Source organism: Drosophila grimshawi, unplaced genomic scaffold (assembly GCF_018153295.1).
Source record: "Drosophila grimshawi isolate 15287-2541.00 unplaced genomic scaffold, ASM1815329v1 contig_1369, whole genome shotgun sequence".
Classification (NCBI taxonomy): Eukaryota; Metazoa; Arthropoda; class Insecta; order Diptera; family Drosophilidae; genus Drosophila; species Drosophila grimshawi.
This window is the reverse complement of record NW_025062891.1, coordinates 441,741-461,273: the sequence shown is the minus strand read 5'-3', so window position 1 is coordinate 461,273 and position 19,533 is coordinate 441,741. Positions and strand designations below refer to the sequence as shown.

Sequence of the window (19,533 nt, the reverse complement as noted above, 5' to 3'; positions counted from 1 at the left end):
TTTGCTGCATGTTAAGTATACGCCACGTTTTACACAAAACAATTAGCAAAAGCTAGCAAGAAAAAAGCGATGAAAATGCAGCGCACCGTTTTCCAACCTGCCAATCACCATGATAGCAAATTCTCAGTTCTTTTGATTGTAGTTCGTGCGCTGCGGTCCGCCAGTGCCTGGCGAGGAGAAGGTATGACTAAAGGACTTGTCCTCATCGGCCAAACGACGCGCCTCCTCAGCGCCCCATCATCAACAGCAACAGCAAAAACAGCGGCAACAGCAGCAGCTGCAAATAGAGCAGCAGCGGACACGCAGCCAGAGCATGTCCTTGACAGCTCACACTACCACAGCAAGCTCGTCCCGACTGCTGGATGGTTGGCGGCAAAAACTGCACTTCCTGCGGCGCCCCAACTTGGAGAATGCACACCAGCGTCAGCCGCTCATGGGGGAAACTGGAGCTGGTAACATGCAGATGCAATTGCCAGTCAATGTGCAAGCGGAGGTAGTCAAACCAACGCTGATGACGACAATAGCAGAGGATGCCGCCGAAGCATCAGCAGCAGCACCAGCAAATGGTACAGGAACAGGCTCATCTATTGGTACAGGTGTTGTCATTGTCAGCATGAATGCAACTGCGAATGCTGATCACAATAACATAGCCGATGAGGCGCTTTAAACTGCCCCAACAAACACACACACATTAATACACATCTAATGCATACAACCGAGTCACAAATCTTGTAAGAAAATCTCATAGTCTAAGCCAATTTTAAGTAGCTACCCGCCCAAAATAGATAACTCTACAACTGTATACCAAACAAGTGAAAAGGACTCCACCTACCACAAAAGTTCCCCAGGCCGAAGAATGTTGAACTACAAATAGCTGAATATCTTAGCAAAGTTGCGTTTCACAAAAACTTCCAAGCTAAATCTCCATTTTTTTGCAGCATTATCTAAGCCATAAGATCAAATTATAATTAATTTTAAAATGAAATACGAAACTAACAAGAAGATACATTTATTTAATTATTTATCGCATTTTCTAATTTAATACGATTAAGTTCAAAGCACAACTGGCGCATCTTATTTATATTCAACAAAACTGTGCAATAAAAGTATTATTGTAAATCCATTCTGATTTGAAATACGGATCAGATTAAAAAAAAATCCTACCAAACGCTGCACAAAAGCTGGCGACATTGTTGTAAAAACGAAATGCAACTTGCATTTAGTTAAAGCATAAAAATATACAAATTTAACTATTATATGGTTATTAAGAATTTATGTGGATATCAAATATCATTGTTGTCTGTAAGTGTCATGTGTCTCTGACTATATACATATAAAATCGCATATGTGGCTATATATTTAAGTTGTAAGCTGAGCTTTCTAACATTTCAACTGGAGCGCTTTATATTTTCGCCATTTTAGATGAATGCTTCTTAATCTGTGTATATGAACTATATAAATATATGTATTTGAATTGTAAACAAAATTGTTTTGTTTTTATGGAATTTTTCAGATCTATTATCAAATAAATATTGCAGCGCTGAAATTAAGGTTAATATTGTGTTTATTTCATTTATAAAATCAAAACATTCAATTGAGCAATAAGTGAGTATTATTAGATACTAAGCACATACCAAAAGTCTGTTAATTAGCCAACTTTTACGCTTGAGTGGCCATTTGAAAATTGAACTCAGGACTTGTAATGGACATACCGTCTCTTCTAGTCCCATTCCGACCACGTTTATGAATGAAATGAAACCCTTGAAGCCCTCATCATATCTGGCCTGTGAACTAAGTTGAATTGTACTTGCTACCAGGGTGATAAATTCCATTTGCCTGTGCTTGGTGGCAATTTGGTCGGCAACGTAATATAAACACAATATAAACCACAAGTAGCATCGGAAGATAAGGGGCAATGTAGAGCGGGAGTTGTCAACATTTTGTTTTCCATTTATTGAAATATATTTGTATAAAAGTTGACTTTTGTTTTGTCACGTTGCTGTTGGCATTTTGCAGCCGCACTTTGTGTAGTTGATGTGCCCGTAATGATGTCGCCAATTGCGTGGCAGGTTGACATGGCTCGCCGCATGTTGCAGCTAAGTGCAACAAGAGCTGCTGTCGCTCTCACAAAACTTGACACCGCATGTTTTATGCATGTAAACGAAATCGGTAAGTGCCATTTTATTGCCACAGCTAAAAACATTAAATCTCTACTACTTTGTGATTAGTTGTGTAAATAGTTAATGATTTTAGCACCTTTTCGACTTATACAATCAATTACAATGACAAATTAGATTCAAACAACTTAATGCATAGATTTTCTCTTCCACTATTAAAAGAGCTTTTATTAAGCTATTATGCTTATAAGAACTTCATTCTTAGATTATGTATTTTGCAGTGTGTGTCAGATTGTCATATTTTGCAAATTCCTTGCACATATCATAAAGTTAGAGGTGTGTTATTCAGACGCAGCGAACAGTAAATGAGCTGTTTAATTGCATGTGTGTGTGTGCCTGTGTGGGTGGGTGTGTGTATTTATGTGTGCGAGTGTGCAAGTTAAGTGCTTGACAAGTCTTAAGCACTTGCAGCCATAAAAAATGCATTTGCAGCTAGCACAATTTGCTTTCTGTGCAAAAACTCAAAAGCAGCACTCACAAAGGACTAAGCACTTGAGCGAACACTTAAGGCTACCTGGACTGGACACCATGTGGACCAACATGAGAGTGATTCAAATGGACAGCATTCAAATACTTATACGACTGCAACAACAACTACTTAAACAGTGCTCAACTGAAATTCACAATTTCTCTTTGATACTCAGAATGCAAAGTGATTTTTTATCATAAGCACCATAAGCATAATTATTCTTAGAATAGTAAAATGAATTATCGATTGTTTTTTATTGTTTGTTAAATTATTTATTTATGCAAAATCGAAATAACATGAAAAATAGTCAAACAAAAATGTTGTGAAAGATAACCAAAACTAAAACTATAAAGTGAGAACATTGCAGTTTGGCGTAACCGACTGCGGAATACTCTGATATCTGGCTGATATGCCAGCTGAAAACAGGTGGCAAATTAACTTCTTGGAAGGTCGGAATTGGGATTGCATGACTCTTTCAAAAAATCTTACCTTTAAAATTGTGCGAGGTATGGACTTGAGCCATTCTTTGGTGGTGGATAATTTTTTTGGAGCGTGTCGATTAAAGCGATTTCCTGTTTTCTCAGTTGGAGTAGCAAATCAAATTTAATACTTTGTCTGACAAGGGCATTGATAAATATATATTCAGTTTCAAATCGCTAACTTCAAGAGACGGACGGACAGACAGCATGAAAGACATTGCATGAAACCAATATACACCTCGACCTTCAAGACAAGGCATATAAAAATATTATGCCCATGATTAGTAGTAGTGACTTGTAATTAAAAAACTTCACATTAGTTTTGAAAACTACCTAGCATTTACATGTATATATGTATGTATATGTAAATGAGAGTAAAATTTCTCATACGTTCCGTTTGCGTTGGGGATGTCAAGAATAGTTTGTGCAGCTGACGTATTTGCATAATGAACTCAATTAAAAGTTGGCTGCCTGCCAAGTGCAAGCGTCGATACCTAAAACTAAAGAGAAAAGAGAACGCTTTGATCAAGGGCGTCTTGTCCTGGCATCTTGTCTAGGGCGTCTTATCCTGGCGCAGCAGCTCCTGTTTGGCCAGTAGCTGAATGCGCTGCCCGACTATTCCCAGCGGCTTGCGCTGAACCAGATGACAAGTTGATTGCCTGTTAGAAAATCAACAAAAAAGAATACAAAATATTAGCCAAATGACTGCAGACTGTCTACACTCAGAAAAAAATTTAAAAAATTTTTGTTAAACACCTTTATGAAAAGCATAACTAAATGAAATATTTATAAACCTTTCGAAAATTCACAAAAATATAAAAAGTATACTTTATTTTATAGTTAAATTATAATGCTTTTAAATATCTGTGGGTTATCTATGCCTTATGGGATCGAAAACTTAACGAAATTCACAACAATAATGTTAAGTCCTACACAAGAATTTATGAAGACAAACTATAGTCAGATTTTTTCTGAGTGTGCAACTCACTTGTAAATGATTTTCTCACGATCCGCCCAGGGCCAGCTGCGCTCCAGGTTATCCAGCTTGAAGAGCAGCTGCAAAATGTGACAATGTCATATTATGTTATGTCCCTAATGAGACGTCGCCGCATTGATTGCTTTACCTTTTGTGACTCCGTGGCAGATGTGGCTGTTGTTGCTGCCTCGAGCGTTGCTAAGCGCACCTTTGAAGTGTCATCGGCATTATGTGACGGCGCCTCCAACTGCGGGCTGAGCGTCAAATCACATACGCCCACGGCATCACTTACGCTCAGCTTGGGCACATTTCGCAGATTCCATGTGTAAGTGGTGCTCAGGAAATCACTGTCATTCTCATTCTCATTCTCAATCTCATGTTCAACATTTTCATTTTCATCATCGCTGAAACTGATATTTAATGCCCCAACTTGGTCGGCTGACACTGCAGGCAGTTTTATATAGTACACTGACTGGTGAGCAGGCAAGTCGTCCTCGTCCTGTTCTTCCTCATCATCAGCACCTCCGTCCTTGCCACTGTCATTGTCTGGCTCGTCACTCAGCTTAATTGTCATGTAATTGACTTCGGATGCATAATCGGATTCTGGCGTCAAATCCTTCAGTTGCTTTGATTCACATTCTAGCAGCGACTTGTCCTCATCATCATCCTGCACCTGCACCAGATCATCCTCCTGCTCTGTATCAATCTCATCTGCGCTATCCAACTGTTCCATTAGCTCATAGTCGAGCGCATCCTCATCGTAGGAGCATTTACGCTGCATGTACAACATCTCCTCGGATCCAAAGGATTGCGAGACGGTGGCCAATGTCGAGGATAATATTTTTGGTATTTCAGCAATGGCAGACAGCTTACGCTGCATTTCCAGGAGCCGCATCTCAATCGAGCTGGGCAACACGCGGTCTGAACGAAGATGGTCTGATTTATGATTTTTATAGTTAATGATTTAAAGTTTATTGAAAAGGTACAGAAAGAAACGACACTCATAAATTAAAATGGCATTCAATTGCTTAAGATTTATATACATGGATTTTAGGCACAAAAGATGCAAGTATTAATGGGGTTAAGGTTGCAATTGAGTGGTTGTGGAGTAGTGAGGAGGATCGCCATTATTTCGCGGATCTCGATGCAGTGGGCAGGGCCAGCAGCATGTTCTCAATGGTGCTGCTGCGCAGCTCCTGATTGTCTCCGACCTCCGCAAAGAAACGTTTAATATTCCGTATAATGCGATGATGTGGCAGCTCCTGCATTTTTTTGTTTTTTTTTTTTTGTTTTGTGTTTTTGTTCGGACGGATTGTCGGAAGAAAGAGAACAGAGGTAAAAATCAATTGTTGGAGTGAGATTTGCTAGTTGGTTAATGTTGCTTGTTGGCATTCACCTGGTCCTCATCGTCGGAGGACTCGTCCTCGCTCAATTCAATGATCACCTCGTTGCCCTCCTCATCGAGTTGGGTTTTGGTTTTCTTTTTCTTGGGCTTGGGTGGCTCGGGCGGCTCATGCCACATGATGGGATGCCAACAACGCGAGCCAAGCAATGGGGTTGGGGTGAAGTCTACAAAATAGATACAACCAAAAAAATATTGGTTTTTCTTTTCTTTTTTTTTTTTTTTTTGTGTGAGTTACCACAAAATGCAACAACAGACAGTTCATGCCATTGTCTTTGATTAGGGGCTTGCAACAATTTCGACATGCTCTGGTAATAACAACATAACAAATCTCACCCTTTGGTGGTGGCAAAGGTTTCGGCACACGCATCACAATCGACTTCTCCTCGCCGGCCTCGTACATGCCCATGGGATCATCCTCCTCCATGCTGCAAGCATTACATAATAATAATATATACATATGCACGATTTGTATATTTTAGTAACTGGGGCAACCTACTTGCGCATGAGAAAATGCACCTTCTTGGGCGTGGCGTTGATGCGCTCGTGTGCCTGGGCCAGTGTCAGCTGCGTAGCGTCCTCTTCGTTGATTTCGAGTATTATATCGCCCAGACGTATGCCCGATTTGTCAGCTATACCATCGGGTGACACCTGCACAAGAGACAATTATTACTTTACCACATTTCATTCATTAAATATACCCTATTAGGTTACTCTCAACACTCTTGCTTTCACGTACCGAACGAGGCAGCAGTCAGCGCACAATTGAATGAGAATGTTGCGTAGTTCGAGTTTAGGTCGAGCAAATACTTTTGCTACTTATGTGTATATGATATATGACAGACAGATACAAATGGATGGGAAATCGGCATATATACATATATATGTATTCAAATGTAAGTTTGCTCCGAAAACACAATGAGATACTTGTTGCCTGTGTTTTGAAACAGTCTGCTTTTAAGTGTACGAGATACTGTAGACATTATATGTCTACATTTGGCATGCTCTATAAAAACTTAGACAGAAATTCTTCAGAATGTTAATGGTTATTTTTATTGCATATTTAATTGTTATATTTTTGTTTTGTTTTAATTGTTAACGGAAATAAATAAGTCTTAAATATTTGTTTCATTTGAACCAATGTTTAATGTGGACAACAGTTAAACAAAAAAAAAAAATTCATTAAATATACATCGAAAATTAAATTTAAAAATTAAATTATATAAAATAAAGCAGAAATTAAATTTAAAATTTAAAATGAGAAAAACTAAATAAATAGCTAAAATAAGGAAATAATCAATAATAAATCGAAAACTCTATGTTTATTATTAAAATTAATAAGGACTCAACTCTAGTTGTAAAATAAAAATTAAACTAAAATTATAAACATAATGTTTGTTAAGCAAAACACATATTTAAAATGAATAGTTTATTAAATAGATTCAAATAATTTTATGAGCATATGAAAGGAAACAGCAATCTCAAATATAAACCAAATTTAACGTATAAAATTCTATACAAAATCGCTTAGTAAATGAAAAGAAAAATCTGCTCCATTTTTGTTAACATCTATCAAAACCATTCGACAAAATGTTTGAAATTATAAGGGACTTTACTTATGTTCCGATTTGTCTGTTCATAGACAAAATAAAAATTGATATTTTCGCTACTCGCTAAACTAAAAAGACAGACGTGAAAACCAGAAGCAATGGGCAGAAACAATTTTAACCCAAATATTGTGCATTCTCGCAGCTGAAGAGTAAAAGCAATTGAAACGAGAACGCAGTGCTGCCCCGCCACGTTCACCCCGCTCTTTGTCTGTGACTGCCACACAATAATTGTCGCGCATACGCCGCATCGAACGAGCGTCAGCAAAGTGAAATATTTATTTGGCTGTCTGCGATGATTTCGTCATAGTCGAATGGCTCGTAAATATAAAATTGTTGTCTTTATGTGTTGCTTTTGGAGCCAGAAAATCGAGCAAATAGCACATTGACGAAATGGGAAATTGCAGCTGTCGATTGGAAATTGGGAAGCCGCACAACGTCGAGATGAATATGAATAACAATACACTTGAGTTCTCAAGGGAAACTACACCCTGTGCATAGTTAAACGGACATATGAATCCCAACCACCCACACTCCTCCCGCTTACCTGAAACACGGTTAAGAGCATGTGAAATTCAGCGCCGCCGGTTATCAGAAAACCCCATTTGGTATCATCCTTGGAGTCATAGGCATCCGACTCCACATCGAATGCGGGATAACCGTCCGTATCGCCAATGCCGCAGGACACCTTAATAATGGGTGCCTTTTTCTTTGTCTCTGGCATGGAATACAGCAATCCCAGTGGCTCAGGCATCGTTATATTCTTGTTGTTCTTCTTGTTCTTGTTGTTGTCGTAGTTATTGGTCCCTTTGTTTATTTATGTTGCTTTTGTTCGCTTTTTGCCGCTGCTCTTTTTGCGTAGCTGCTCGTTTTATTTATAATTCTTTGCAATCGCTCTGTTTTTTCTTTCTCTTTTTATCTCTCTCTCTATCTTTTTCTCTCTCTATCTCTCTCTCTCTCTCTATATATATCTCTCTCTCTCTCTCTCTCTCTTTGTATTTTTATACAGTTTGGTTGCAATAGTTTTTCTTTGCTTTTGCTTTTGCTTTTGACTTTTCTTTTTTCTGCGCCTGTCAAAATTCAGCTGCCAAAAAGATAACCCGTGCCAAATATATGAAATATAATATAATTTCTTATTTGTTTTGCCGGCTTTTTGTTTTGATTTGTGCCAATGCTTTGAAAGACGTTTGTCGTTAATGCAACTTCCTAACTGCGTGTCTTATATAATCAGCTTTCACGCATTGCACAATGCACTCGACCAATTAGAAATTTAAATGTTCTTCTTAGTTTTTTGCAGCTTATATAAAATTCTTAGAGCTCAGCAATTTGTGAAATTTATTTAATTATGAAATCGTTGTATAAAGCCCAAGTTAAGTAGGAAAATGTTTCGAATTTGTTTTTTTTTTTTTTAAATCTTTTTTTAGCTTTACGCTTTACGCTTTTCCACAATTTTCTTTGGCTTCCACACGATTGCAGACGACTCGGGCAACTAAAACTAAAAGGCACAGTGATGAAATAATTTCGAGAAGTTTGCCTTTGTGGTGCATTCGCTTTTTTATAGTTGCCACGCGTCAGCAAATGCTGTTTTTAATATACCTCAACCCAAATGGGGAATATTAGTTTTGTGTAGTTTACATAAAACCAAGAGCTACAGTATTACCAACTTGATTCAGGTCGGAAATCGATGTGCTACATAATTATTAGCCAATAAGGAACAAATTTTACTTTTTATAATTAATAGCATATATTTGGCAGATTTTTAAAAATATTGGGTACTACCTCCTGAAACTGTAGTGATATTAAATTTGAATCTCAAATCAATAAAACATTGAAACAATTGTTAAAAGATTTGGAGCATCGGCATCTGCTGTACACTTTAAAAACTTGTTGACTCTAAACCCTTCAGCTTATTTAGTTCTTTACAATTCGGTACAAATGCAGCAAAATGTAATGCAGACAGACAAACCATTTGGGTATCGGGTATATTGCTGTCGATGCGGCCTTTCATTGCATTCTTGAGAGTTCTTTTTTTTTGGGGCCATGAAAAGTATTCGTTCTGTAAAATGTGGCTGATCTTTTCAATACGTTGTTTTTTAGCTGACGACGCATGCCGCGATTCTGGATGTTTTTTTATATATATTCTGTATATATGCCTGATTTCAGCGGTATTATTTTCATGTTATAAAAAGAAATCGAAGGCAATGTACATGATGTTCAAACTGAATTCATTAAAGCACAGCAATTAACATTTTGTGTTATTGGAGATTACAAAGTGTCCCGAAAACTCTGCGAACTAAAAAGAGCAAGAATTATTTTTATGTATTACACTTCAGCTTTGTCAACGTTGACAACAATCTATTTGACGCTCTCAGATAAGGGATTCCCCAAAGATGCATTAACTTCTCTAGAATCGTGTGAAAAACACTCAGCAGACAAACTTGGACACCTGAACGCTGAATCTGCACTTATCGCCCGAACAATATATGTATATATACATGAATATATATACATATATGAATATAAACAAACAGCAACAAAACTGATGACGTCGTTAACACAGCACTGGCTGATAAGAAAAGGTTGGCAAACGTGAAAAGTTTAGAATTCTTGCTCTTATTTGCGAATTTCAATGTTTATCTTTGACTGTTTATCCATCACGGCCATATTATTGAGAATGGTTGTGTCATCCGGGGAACCAATAGCATCCTCATCATATTTGAATGATAAACTACCCACAGCTCGCCTTTTTGGGGTTCCTGTGGAACCAATCAAGTGTGTTCTACTGCTGCCGGCAATATTTGACTCCGCAGTAAAAGTCACGGACCATACTCCGAGCTGACTGCTTTGGAGACAATGTTATTGCCAATCTGCTGATTGAGCAGCTGTTCAGGGGTTTGGGCTACCTCGGTTGTTTCCTGGACATCATCGAGATTGATAGGCAAGTAGCAAGTAGCTAGTAGCTTCTGCCACCTTAATCAATCGTTAAGCTGTCCACTTTCGGTGATCTCACGCTGCGACTTGAGATGCCCAACTGACTGACGTTGCTAAGCTATTGCTTAAAACATTATCGTACAACTGATTATCACTTTGTCGACTTCTGATACATGCGTGACACTGACACTGCAAGTCAACCGATGCAAAATAATAAATAAAAGTATATTCTCCGAATTTAAGACAGATTATATATACTACAGATGACTTAATTAAGCAATGTCTTCCTTTTTGTTGTTTATTGTCTCAATACACTTGTAGGGTATTCGAATTTTTTCGTCAAGTTTGTAACGCATTGAATATATTCTTGATCAGCTACGAAACGTATGCCGCATAGAGGTTGGCTAAATTATTGATTTCAAATATCATTGTCGTCTTAAAGTGTTACTAATCATATTTATGATATATTATATGCTTCAGTTATTATAAAATATATAGATGTATATTAATTATAACCAACCGAAACTGTTTGTTTTAAATTTGAGTATTCTTGAATGACATTAAGAAACAAATTCAGCTGCACTGGAATATACATTTTTATATAATTTATAAAACTAGAAAATTATATTGATCATTCTGCACCACTGTTTTGAATTTGCATTTTATTGGTGGTTAACAATAAGATTTCTCGCTCCGCTGCGTCTCGGATGCTGAGAGCGTGGATATATTACGATTTGATATAAGAATTTTTCTTTGTCCGGTGGACATACTGTAGCAGGCCACTAGTGTAGTGAGAATAAGACTGTTACATAACATCTGTAACTTAACATGCAACTGGGTACTTAACATATAATATCGATATCGATCGATATCATTGGTGTGATCACGTGACACCTTGATCCCTGGCTGCACCTTGACGATGCTGTTGTGTGACAGATATTTGTGGGCTGCGATCGCTTTCTGTGGGGTATATACAATTCTAAAAACACAAGCAATTGGATTTAATTACAACAATTTGTAATTCTCTCGCCTATTACAGTTTTCAGAGATGTTAATGGCATACAGAGTGGTCTGTTCTCCATGAGAATGAACTAATCATGATATTCCCACACTTTGCATCCATTTAAAAAGTAGATTTTTCAGGCAGTCAGTTTTTAGTCGATTTGACTACTCCATGTCTCCTTAGCGGTACTAAGTAGATAACAAAAGTCGATTAATTAGTCAAATTTTACTAAAAAGAAAGAAACTCCGGACCAACAATGGATGCTCCACCCCATTCCATTTCTGCTCACATTCGTTCCGTTTATGTCTCATCGCTGGCTGGGTCTTGCTTATTGGCCCACTAAGTTGGTCGACAACGCAATATAAGCCACAAGAAGGGGGACAATGTAAAGAGGGGACTGTCATCATTTTGTTTTCCATTTATTGAAACTTATTTGTACAAAAGTTGACTTTTGTTTTGTCACGTTGCTGACGGCATTTTGCAGCCACAATTTGTGTGGTTGATGTGCCCATAATGATGTTGCCGATGGAGTGGCAAGTTGCCATGGCTTGCCGCATTTTTGCAGCTAAGTGCAGCAAAAGCTGTTGCCACTCTCACAAAACGTAGACTCCATGTTTTATGCATGTAAACAATGCGTTAAGGGCCATTTTATTGTCACTCAAATCGCGAGTGCACTGGAAAAAAAAACAACAGGAAATCTGTAAATCACTTTGTACTTAGTTGTGTAAGAAGTTAGTGATTTTAGCTCGGAATTTTTAAGCTTTAGCTCCCTTCAGCACGATTTACTCAACAGCAGGAGGACTTCAGTCTTATGAGTACTTCATACTTTGATAGAGTATTATTCGAATGTGTACTTGATTTTAGAAAATCAGTGTGTTAAAAGTCAAATTTGTATCCCAGTTAATTTCTTTACTGACGAAAGAACTATCTATATAATTACTTAAGGTGTATGTGTGTCAGATTTTCAAATTTTTCAAATTGTTCGCACATCTCATAAAGTTAGAGGTGTTTAATTCAGACGCAGCAAAGAAATCCCGGCGAAAATTGCCGTAAGCTAGTTAATTGCATGTGTTTTCGTGTCTGGGGGTGTGTGGATGTGTGCGTGTGTATATTTGTGTGTGTATGCGAGTCTCGGTTTGGGTGTGCGAGTGTGTAAGTTAAGTGCTTGACAAGTCTTAAGCACCTGCAGCCATAATAAACGCATTTGCAGCTAGCACAATTTGCTTTTTGTGCAAAAACTCAAAAGCAGAATTCACAAAGGACTCAGCACTCGAGCGAACACTGAAGGCAGCCTGGACTGGACACCTTTTGGACCAATATGAGAGTTGTTCAAACGGACAGTTCACCAACTACTTGTACGACAGCAACTAGAACTACTTAAACAGTGCTCAACACACACTCCAAGTTTATTAAACTAAAGCATACAAATTCAAACCGAATCTTTTTTTTTTTACAGTAGAAAAACAAATATACGTATTCGGCTTTTAAATAGAAACACATTTAAATAGAAAAACATTGAAATTTAAAGATAGCCAAATTTAAAAATAATAATAATATATAAATAAAACTACAACTACTGGTTGGTTTTGCACACATTATTTTAATAAAATGCCAATGTCGAATGCGCTCTTTATTTGTTTGCATTCTTACAAATGCAATATGAAATTAAACAAAATTCAAATAATATACAAAATATCTTAAAATGTAAAATGAAATATAACTTAAACGTTTAATTATTAGTTTGTGAGGATAGCTTATAATTATGTTAAATTGCGCATATGCAGTCAAGAATAGGTTGTGCTCCTAAAGTAATTGCACTATAGACAATAATTAAAATTTGGCTGCAAGCAAAGTACAAACTACGAAAGCTAATACTAATGACTACAGGGTAAAGAGAAAGCTTCAATCAAGTGAGATGATGGCGTCTTGTTCTGGCACAGCCACTCCTAAATTTGGCCCGGAGTCCGATGATGATGGAGGGCAGACGTACAGATATGTCGACAGATGCTTGTCAAGAATATGTATACTTCATATGAAAACATCTCCTTCACGACATAATTTGAAAACATTCTGCATAGTCGTACCAATCTCAGCGGCATTAAAATACCTAGTCATATTTTTTCTGAGTGTGCGGCTCACTAGTAAATGGTTTTCTCATGATCCGCCCAAGGCCAGCTGCAGTCCAGGTTATTATATAGAATATATAATATAGAATAGACCCCAAAGGAAAGCATTTCATAAAAGGCTGTAAGGTCGAGCGAAGATGGACTACTTACCAGCAACCTATCTATAATATATGTATATAGAAGCAAACAACAAAACTGATGACGTCATTAGCAGCAATAGCTGATAAGAAACATTTGTCAAATTTGAAAAAATATGAGTATAAGTTTTTATTTGTTTGATTTACGAATACGAGTGTTTCTTATATTTAGTATTTGACTATTCTAAATCATCCAATTCATCCACACATCCTTATCAAGGCTCAGTAGCCTCACGCCTGCGAAGTACACTCTACTCTGTCGTCGCCAGCTCTTGCTGATTTGGCTCCTCGTTGGGCTGCTTTTCTTTCGTCTCTTCTGATGAACTACTATCCTTATCTTTTTGCTTTGGCTCCTCCTTGGGCTGCTTGTCTTGCTTCTCCTCTGATGAACTACTATCTTTATCTTTTTGTATTTTCTCCTTCTTGGGCTGCTCTCCGTCAATAACCTGGGGTTGCTCGCTTGTTGTTGCTTGCTTCTCCTCTGAAGAGTTGCCACTTGAATCCTCACCAACTGCTCGCCTCTCCCGCCCCACGTGCTTGTGCCCCAAATGCATGTGAGCCAGCTCATCGTGAGCATGAGTAGCGTGCGACTCGCAGGGTGTGCGGAAATCTGGGTCAGGATCTTCAATGGGTGTGCGACGGACACGTCCATGCTCCGAGCTGACTACCTCGTCCTCCATGCTGTTGCCACAGAGCAGCTCCTCGAAGTGCTCATCGATCTCGGCAGAGTCTGGAACATCTTCCAGATTGATGGGCAGAGCCAATGCTGCATTCAGCAGTAGCGCCGCCAAAGTCATAATGAATATGGATGAATACATTTTTATAAGTAGCTCCTGCAAGCTGTTCAAATCTTAATCCTCGATCCCAAATTGTTTTTTATGCTGCCCACTTGCTTGTTTGTAGCTCACGCTGCGACTTGTATTTCTCAACTGACTGGCATTGCTCTCTACTGTTTCTTATGAACCTTACCGCACTTTGTAGACATTTGATTCGCCATTTGATAATAGACAGCTGACACTGGCTTTCAGTTCAATTGAGGCATCTCAGATTCACAGTCGTGCTGCGATCGATGAAAATAAACAACAAATGAGAACGTTGCACTCTGCCGTAACCGACTGTGGAATACTCTGATGACAGCTATACCAGCGGAAAACGGTCCATGTACTCTTTAAATTTGATTAGTGTGGCTCTAACTCTGGGAAGAAGATCGCCAGAAGTCTGCAATCCAAATTTACTGACTCTATATTACAACTGATGGCAGATTTATGGATTTATCAATTTACAATTATCAACGTAATCGCTTACAACTGAGGCGTATTTAAAAGGCAGACATTAAAATAAAAAATATTAAACCGAATACACTTCTTCTACCTGCATTATCAGAGTATAATAAAAGATAATCCATAATAAGAATTTCCTGCCTGGCGTCATTTTCATCATCTTGACTACGGCTTGCACAACGCGTCTCTTCATTAGCATTAATTGGATGCCCTACCATAGAGTATTGTACTTTCCTATTATGAGCTGCAACGCTTTTTCAATTCCTTATATGTTTTCCGTGAACGACTTGGCAATAAATGTGTTACAGATATAAAAGTATATCATTTGCTTTACAAATTACAAAATGTTTTCTACACTTTATGAAAATTGAATCAAAATAAAATAAAATTAATAATATAAGATTGTTCACTCATGCCTCAAAGGGTATTTATGCATCGCCTGTGGCAAGTTAGTTGTTTATTATTATTCATTTTTTGGAATGCGCAATTTACAGTGAGCTTCTGGCCGCAGTCTGCTTCTCTATGGAATTGATAAGGCAGATCAGCGGAGATCAAATAAGCTTGACTGAACACGCAATTTGCGACTATTGACGAGACATGAATACTTGAATACATATTCATAAGCAGCTGAAAATACGTGCTATAATTGAATTATATAATATATGTAGACATTCAAACATAAATGCATTCCACGGTGCGTTTGAATCGCATTAAGTGATACCCTTAAAGGCCGGTCAAGGCTTTTAGACTTGCCAATACACAAATGCCGGTTAATCCAGATGGCGATAGGAAAACATCCCAAAAGAAGGCAAAACAAAAAAGGATATGCTCGATGTTGAACAGCAACGTGAGTGGCATGTTTAACAAAGAACCTAAACTAACTAAGACCACTGCTAAAGTATCTCTTAGATTTCAAGTATCTTAGCGACGCTTTATCGAAATTTCAGGCCGGTTGTTATGCGTATCTCGGTGTGTATCCCTTGGCATTTAGCTGACACTTGTGATTTACGCCTTTACGGGCTGCATAAAATTGGGCAGTTTAATAAAGAACGAATACAAGCCATAACTGTAAAGGCAAAAGGTGTTTGCTGGCCGAAATTAAATGCAAATACTTAACGGCTTCAGCAGCTTTAAAAGCGAAAATCCTTTGAGCCTTGCAGCTTATTCAAAAATAAATGGATTCTTAGCCAGCCTGATTGAATTTGATTCCCTGATGAATGTCCCGGCTCTACAGCTCACAGCGTATACATATTCTACTGCATAAGTTAAAAACATCAAAAAGCCAAGTGACGAAACGAAGCGAAGCGAAACGCAGCGAAATGAAATGATATGAAACGAAATCCAAGCGAGTTGAAATGATGACTTTCTGCATAATTTAAGTAAATTTAGAATTTATAGCCACCCTGTTTCATACCCTGGCAATCTACAAAGTAAAGAGCTTACGGGTATATTTGCTATTTGGAAACGAATGTAATGCAAAGCACCAACAAATTAAAGTGTAAGCTGCAAGTTCTTTTATATGTTGATAAAATATATTATTCAGATCCCCTAAAGTGTTTGGAATGAAATAGTTTAGCAAGAGAGTATATTTAATTGTAGCACAATACAAAATAAATACTTAAATTCAAGTTTACAGTTTCAAATTTATTTACTCCAAAGATGTGTTAATTCTCTTTAAAATTTGTTTCAATCATATTAAAAAAAAAATGGTTTACCTTTTGACGCTGCTGTGAAATTGGAAGAGAATATCTTAAAAAAAAAAACATTTCCCTTATTTTTTATATTTTACTTTAAATTTTAACAAACGAAAATAAAGCAATGGTCTGGAAACTGTTCAAAAATATTGCAGTTCATTTTTTTTATGCAAATTGCGATTTGCTCAAGTGCGGACTGCAGCATTTTATGTAAATCAACTGGCACCTGATGCCCTAACAAAATATTTGCCTCCTTAAATTTAGTTTTATTTTTTTTCCATTTTCTCTTGTGTCGTTTTATTTTGTCATATTTATTAAAAATTTATCAATGTCATAAGCTTGGCAAGCCATCAATCAACTCTAAACCAGCAAAGGTTTGCTTAGGCGTCAAATATTGAAAAGGCCAATAAAAAGAAACAAGCCACACTTGCTTTGATAGAAAATAATTTTCCCACGTTCTGAATTAATATTCAGCCTGAAAATATGCAATAATTATTTACCATTTATTTTTTATTGCCACACATATGTATATATTTATAAAATTTCTGAAATTTTTACCCAATCGCTGAAGAAAAATTTGATTTGATTAAAAGCAGCTATTAAGCGAACATTAAAATAGATTATTCATTTGCTAAAATAAGAATAATGATTATCAAATTACATCAGATTTGAATGTTTGTCAAAACCAAATCCCGACGAAACACTAAACAAAACAACACAGCACATTTCAGAAACAAACGAAACATTAAAACCTATACTTACACTAAAAACACACTTAGCTACACTTTAATGGACACCGAATCAGAACAACCTACAAATGTAGGTCGCACAAGCTCCAATCAAAGCGCCGTCAATCCTGAGAATGTGCCTGATAAAGCTGCAGATGAAGCTGCAGATGTAGCTGCAGATGAAGCTGCAGATGAATTTCAGGAACTGGACCATTCTGAAACACCTGTTGATCCCCGAGAGGCATCAACTCTAACAGCTGTTGACCAACCTGATCGGCTCAGTGCTCAGGCGACTCAACCACAAACGGAGGAAGAAAAGAAGGCAGAGCGAAGGGCACGTTTGAAGCAGAATCGATATCAACGTTTCACAATTAATGATGAATTTATTGAGTCAGCACAAGATGAGATCATTCAGATTGAAGAGCAGAAGCTTGAGGATGAAGAGCAAGCTGAACTAAAAGAAAATGAAAGTGATTCCTCCGTCGGTAGATCAAAAAAAGTGGAAGAATCGGATGTTGAAACAGCAATGCACGGCATGATGGCCGAGGATGTGGAAGTCGATGAGATACTGTTTACCGATGAAGAAGAGGATGAGGATGAAGACGTCGATAATAGAGGACCCGCAAAGAATGATGCAATCGGAGCAAAGGCGAATTTTTTGATGAATTTCGAATTCCCCTCATTATCCGACATTTCTGAAGAGCAAGAAATTGTTGAAGTGGAACACATGACAGAGGCTGTCAGTTCCCAACACAGAGAAACAAAAGGAAAATTTGTTCATCCCCTAAGAAGGGAAAGCAGTTCAAGTTCTTCGCATGATACGGTTCCTGTTGCAGTTCCTGTTACTGCCATTGTTGCTGATGATCATTCGGAAAGTGATGAGGAGAGTGAAACTGAAACCGATGACAGCTTAGACTTTAATGATAGTATTTTCGACATTAAGACACCAGCCGCAGATGAGGAAGATGTAATAGATGTCTTTGTGAAATTCCAAGCTAGTCACATAGATGTTATCCCCTTTGAAGAGTCTGCTGATGTGGTTGAGGCCAGGAAATTGAAACAAGAAGCACTTCAGATAGCAATCGACTTTCTTAACGAACTCTTCGACAATGTGGTCAACAAAGTGGAGAATGTGAACGAAGAATATATTTTACGAAATAAATTTGATAAGCTGAAGCTTCAGGAAAAATTGGCAGAGTTAAGGGATAAGTTGATGTATGAGAAAGAGCTGTGCACATATCTAAATATGAAAATGTGCGATTATTATAAGCGCATGAAAAACGTTCGAGTGTTCTCAACTTTGCCCGGAGATATCTACGTAAAAGAAAAACAGAGATATTTGAATGCGCTGATGCAATTGGATTATGTCAAATCTGTCGCGGCGGAGACAAAAAAGAAGAACGCCATCCTCATGTCCAGTGTGTTAATGGATCTTACACATGTACAAAACATCGTCATGTATACCGAAGAACATTTCGAAGAGCTTATGGTGAGAACACTGTGTACCAACAAATCGGATTTATTCAAACGTATCATCGAACGTGAACTGCGACAAATGAGCCAGAAACGTAATGAAATCAGTGATGATCGACTCTATTTGATCTCTAGGAAACACACACTGGGTCGCATCACAGATGTAAGTATCAAATGCAAATTCAAATTCCCCATAACGAAGATTTAAATATGTAAACACAAGCTTAACAATTAATTATTTATTTATGAGTTTGCAGAAAATCACGAAGCTGGAACAAATCAATGAGGACCTTTGCATGGATGACTTTATTAATATACAAAATCAAGTAGCTGCATTGGACAAAAAGATCGAAGGTAAATATCGTTGCATGGCCTAATTCCCAACTATATTTAAAAAATTTTTTTTGGCTTAGAGCGTAACAATGATTTGAAAAAGCTACGCTTAAACTATCACACGGAACTGCATTTAACCCAGCACAATCGGGAGAAGGCGCTGGCACTTGACAGCAAACTGGACGTTGCCAAATTGAACCTGGAGATAATGCAGAAGAAGCAGGATCAACTGCGCGAGTGTCTCTATAAAGCCAAATTGGAGCGTAGCAATATACGGAAGGTCCACTCTGATCTCAGCTTCCAGGGTGGTCTCTTGTCGATGCCAGCTCTGATGTTCGACTATGATGAGACTGTGGAGAGAGTGAGAGCAAAGCAGGCCAGTGTAAAGGAGCTCAAGGAGACCTTTAAACATATCACACAACGCATTTTGGAACTTGAAACACGCATTACATAAAAATACTTACCAAATAAACAATTTCCTCAAGTACTTGTTAAAACCTACTTAAACTTATTTCTTCTCATTTATATTTAGACTTATATTTCCTCTTAGACAAAGTTATTCTGTTAAAATATCTCATCTCAAACTAATTATATTTTGGTCTTGCTTGCCAAAGTTGAACATTCATTGACATAAATTAATCTGACAAGATTCAATAAAAAAAAAAATCATAATATTAAATAAAATTATGATAACTACATATCAAGCAGTGATCTACAT

At 37.5% G+C, this 19,533-nt stretch overlaps 3 protein-coding genes across 4 annotated transcripts in view; 2 read left to right on the top strand and 1 right to left on the bottom strand.

The window, feature by feature from the left end:
- Positions 1–1,446, top strand: part of LOC6559701 (calcitonin gene-related peptide type 1 receptor) — a 35,372-nt gene extending 33,926 nt beyond the window's left edge. Inside the window, 1 exon segment of the mRNA XM_032735197.2 lies at positions 143–1,446. Within this exon segment, the coding sequence (XP_032591088.1) occupies positions 143–667 (525 nt within the window). The 3' untranslated portion in view covers positions 668–1,446.
- A 1,506-nt stretch (positions 1,447–2,952) lies between these two features.
- LOC6560679 (PDZ and LIM domain protein 7) lies at positions 2,953–8,596 on the bottom strand. Of its 2 annotated transcripts, XM_032734642.2 has the most exons (6): positions 7,658–8,560; positions 6,003–6,154; positions 5,840–5,931; positions 4,250–5,022; positions 4,114–4,181; positions 2,953–3,784 (listed from the first exon to the last, which is right to left on the bottom strand). In XM_032734642.2, the coding sequence occupies exons 1-6, from the start codon at positions 7,862–7,864 to the stop codon at positions 3,679–3,681; spliced, it is 1,398 nt and encodes a 465-aa protein (XP_032590533.1). In that variant the 5' UTR covers positions 7,865–8,560; the 3' UTR covers positions 2,953–3,678. The 2 variants fall into 2 exon arrangements, with proteins under 2 accessions (XP_032590533.1, XP_001986897.1); XM_001986861.3 differs by lacking the exons at positions 2,953–3,784; positions 4,114–4,181; positions 4,250–5,022 and adding exons at positions 5,110–5,363; positions 5,498–5,670 and having other exon boundaries at positions 7,658–8,596.
- An 8,405-nt stretch (positions 8,597–17,001) lies between these two features.
- Positions 17,002–19,316, top strand: LOC6560455 (cingulin). Its single transcript, XM_001986859.2, has 3 exons — positions 17,002–18,645; positions 18,740–18,836; positions 18,896–19,316. Exons 1-3 carry the CDS (start codon positions 17,071–17,073, stop codon positions 19,267–19,269), a joined length of 2,046 nt encoding a protein of 681 aa, XP_001986895.1. The 5' UTR covers positions 17,002–17,070; the 3' UTR covers positions 19,270–19,316.
- The last annotated feature ends 217 nt before the right edge of the window (positions 19,317–19,533 follow it).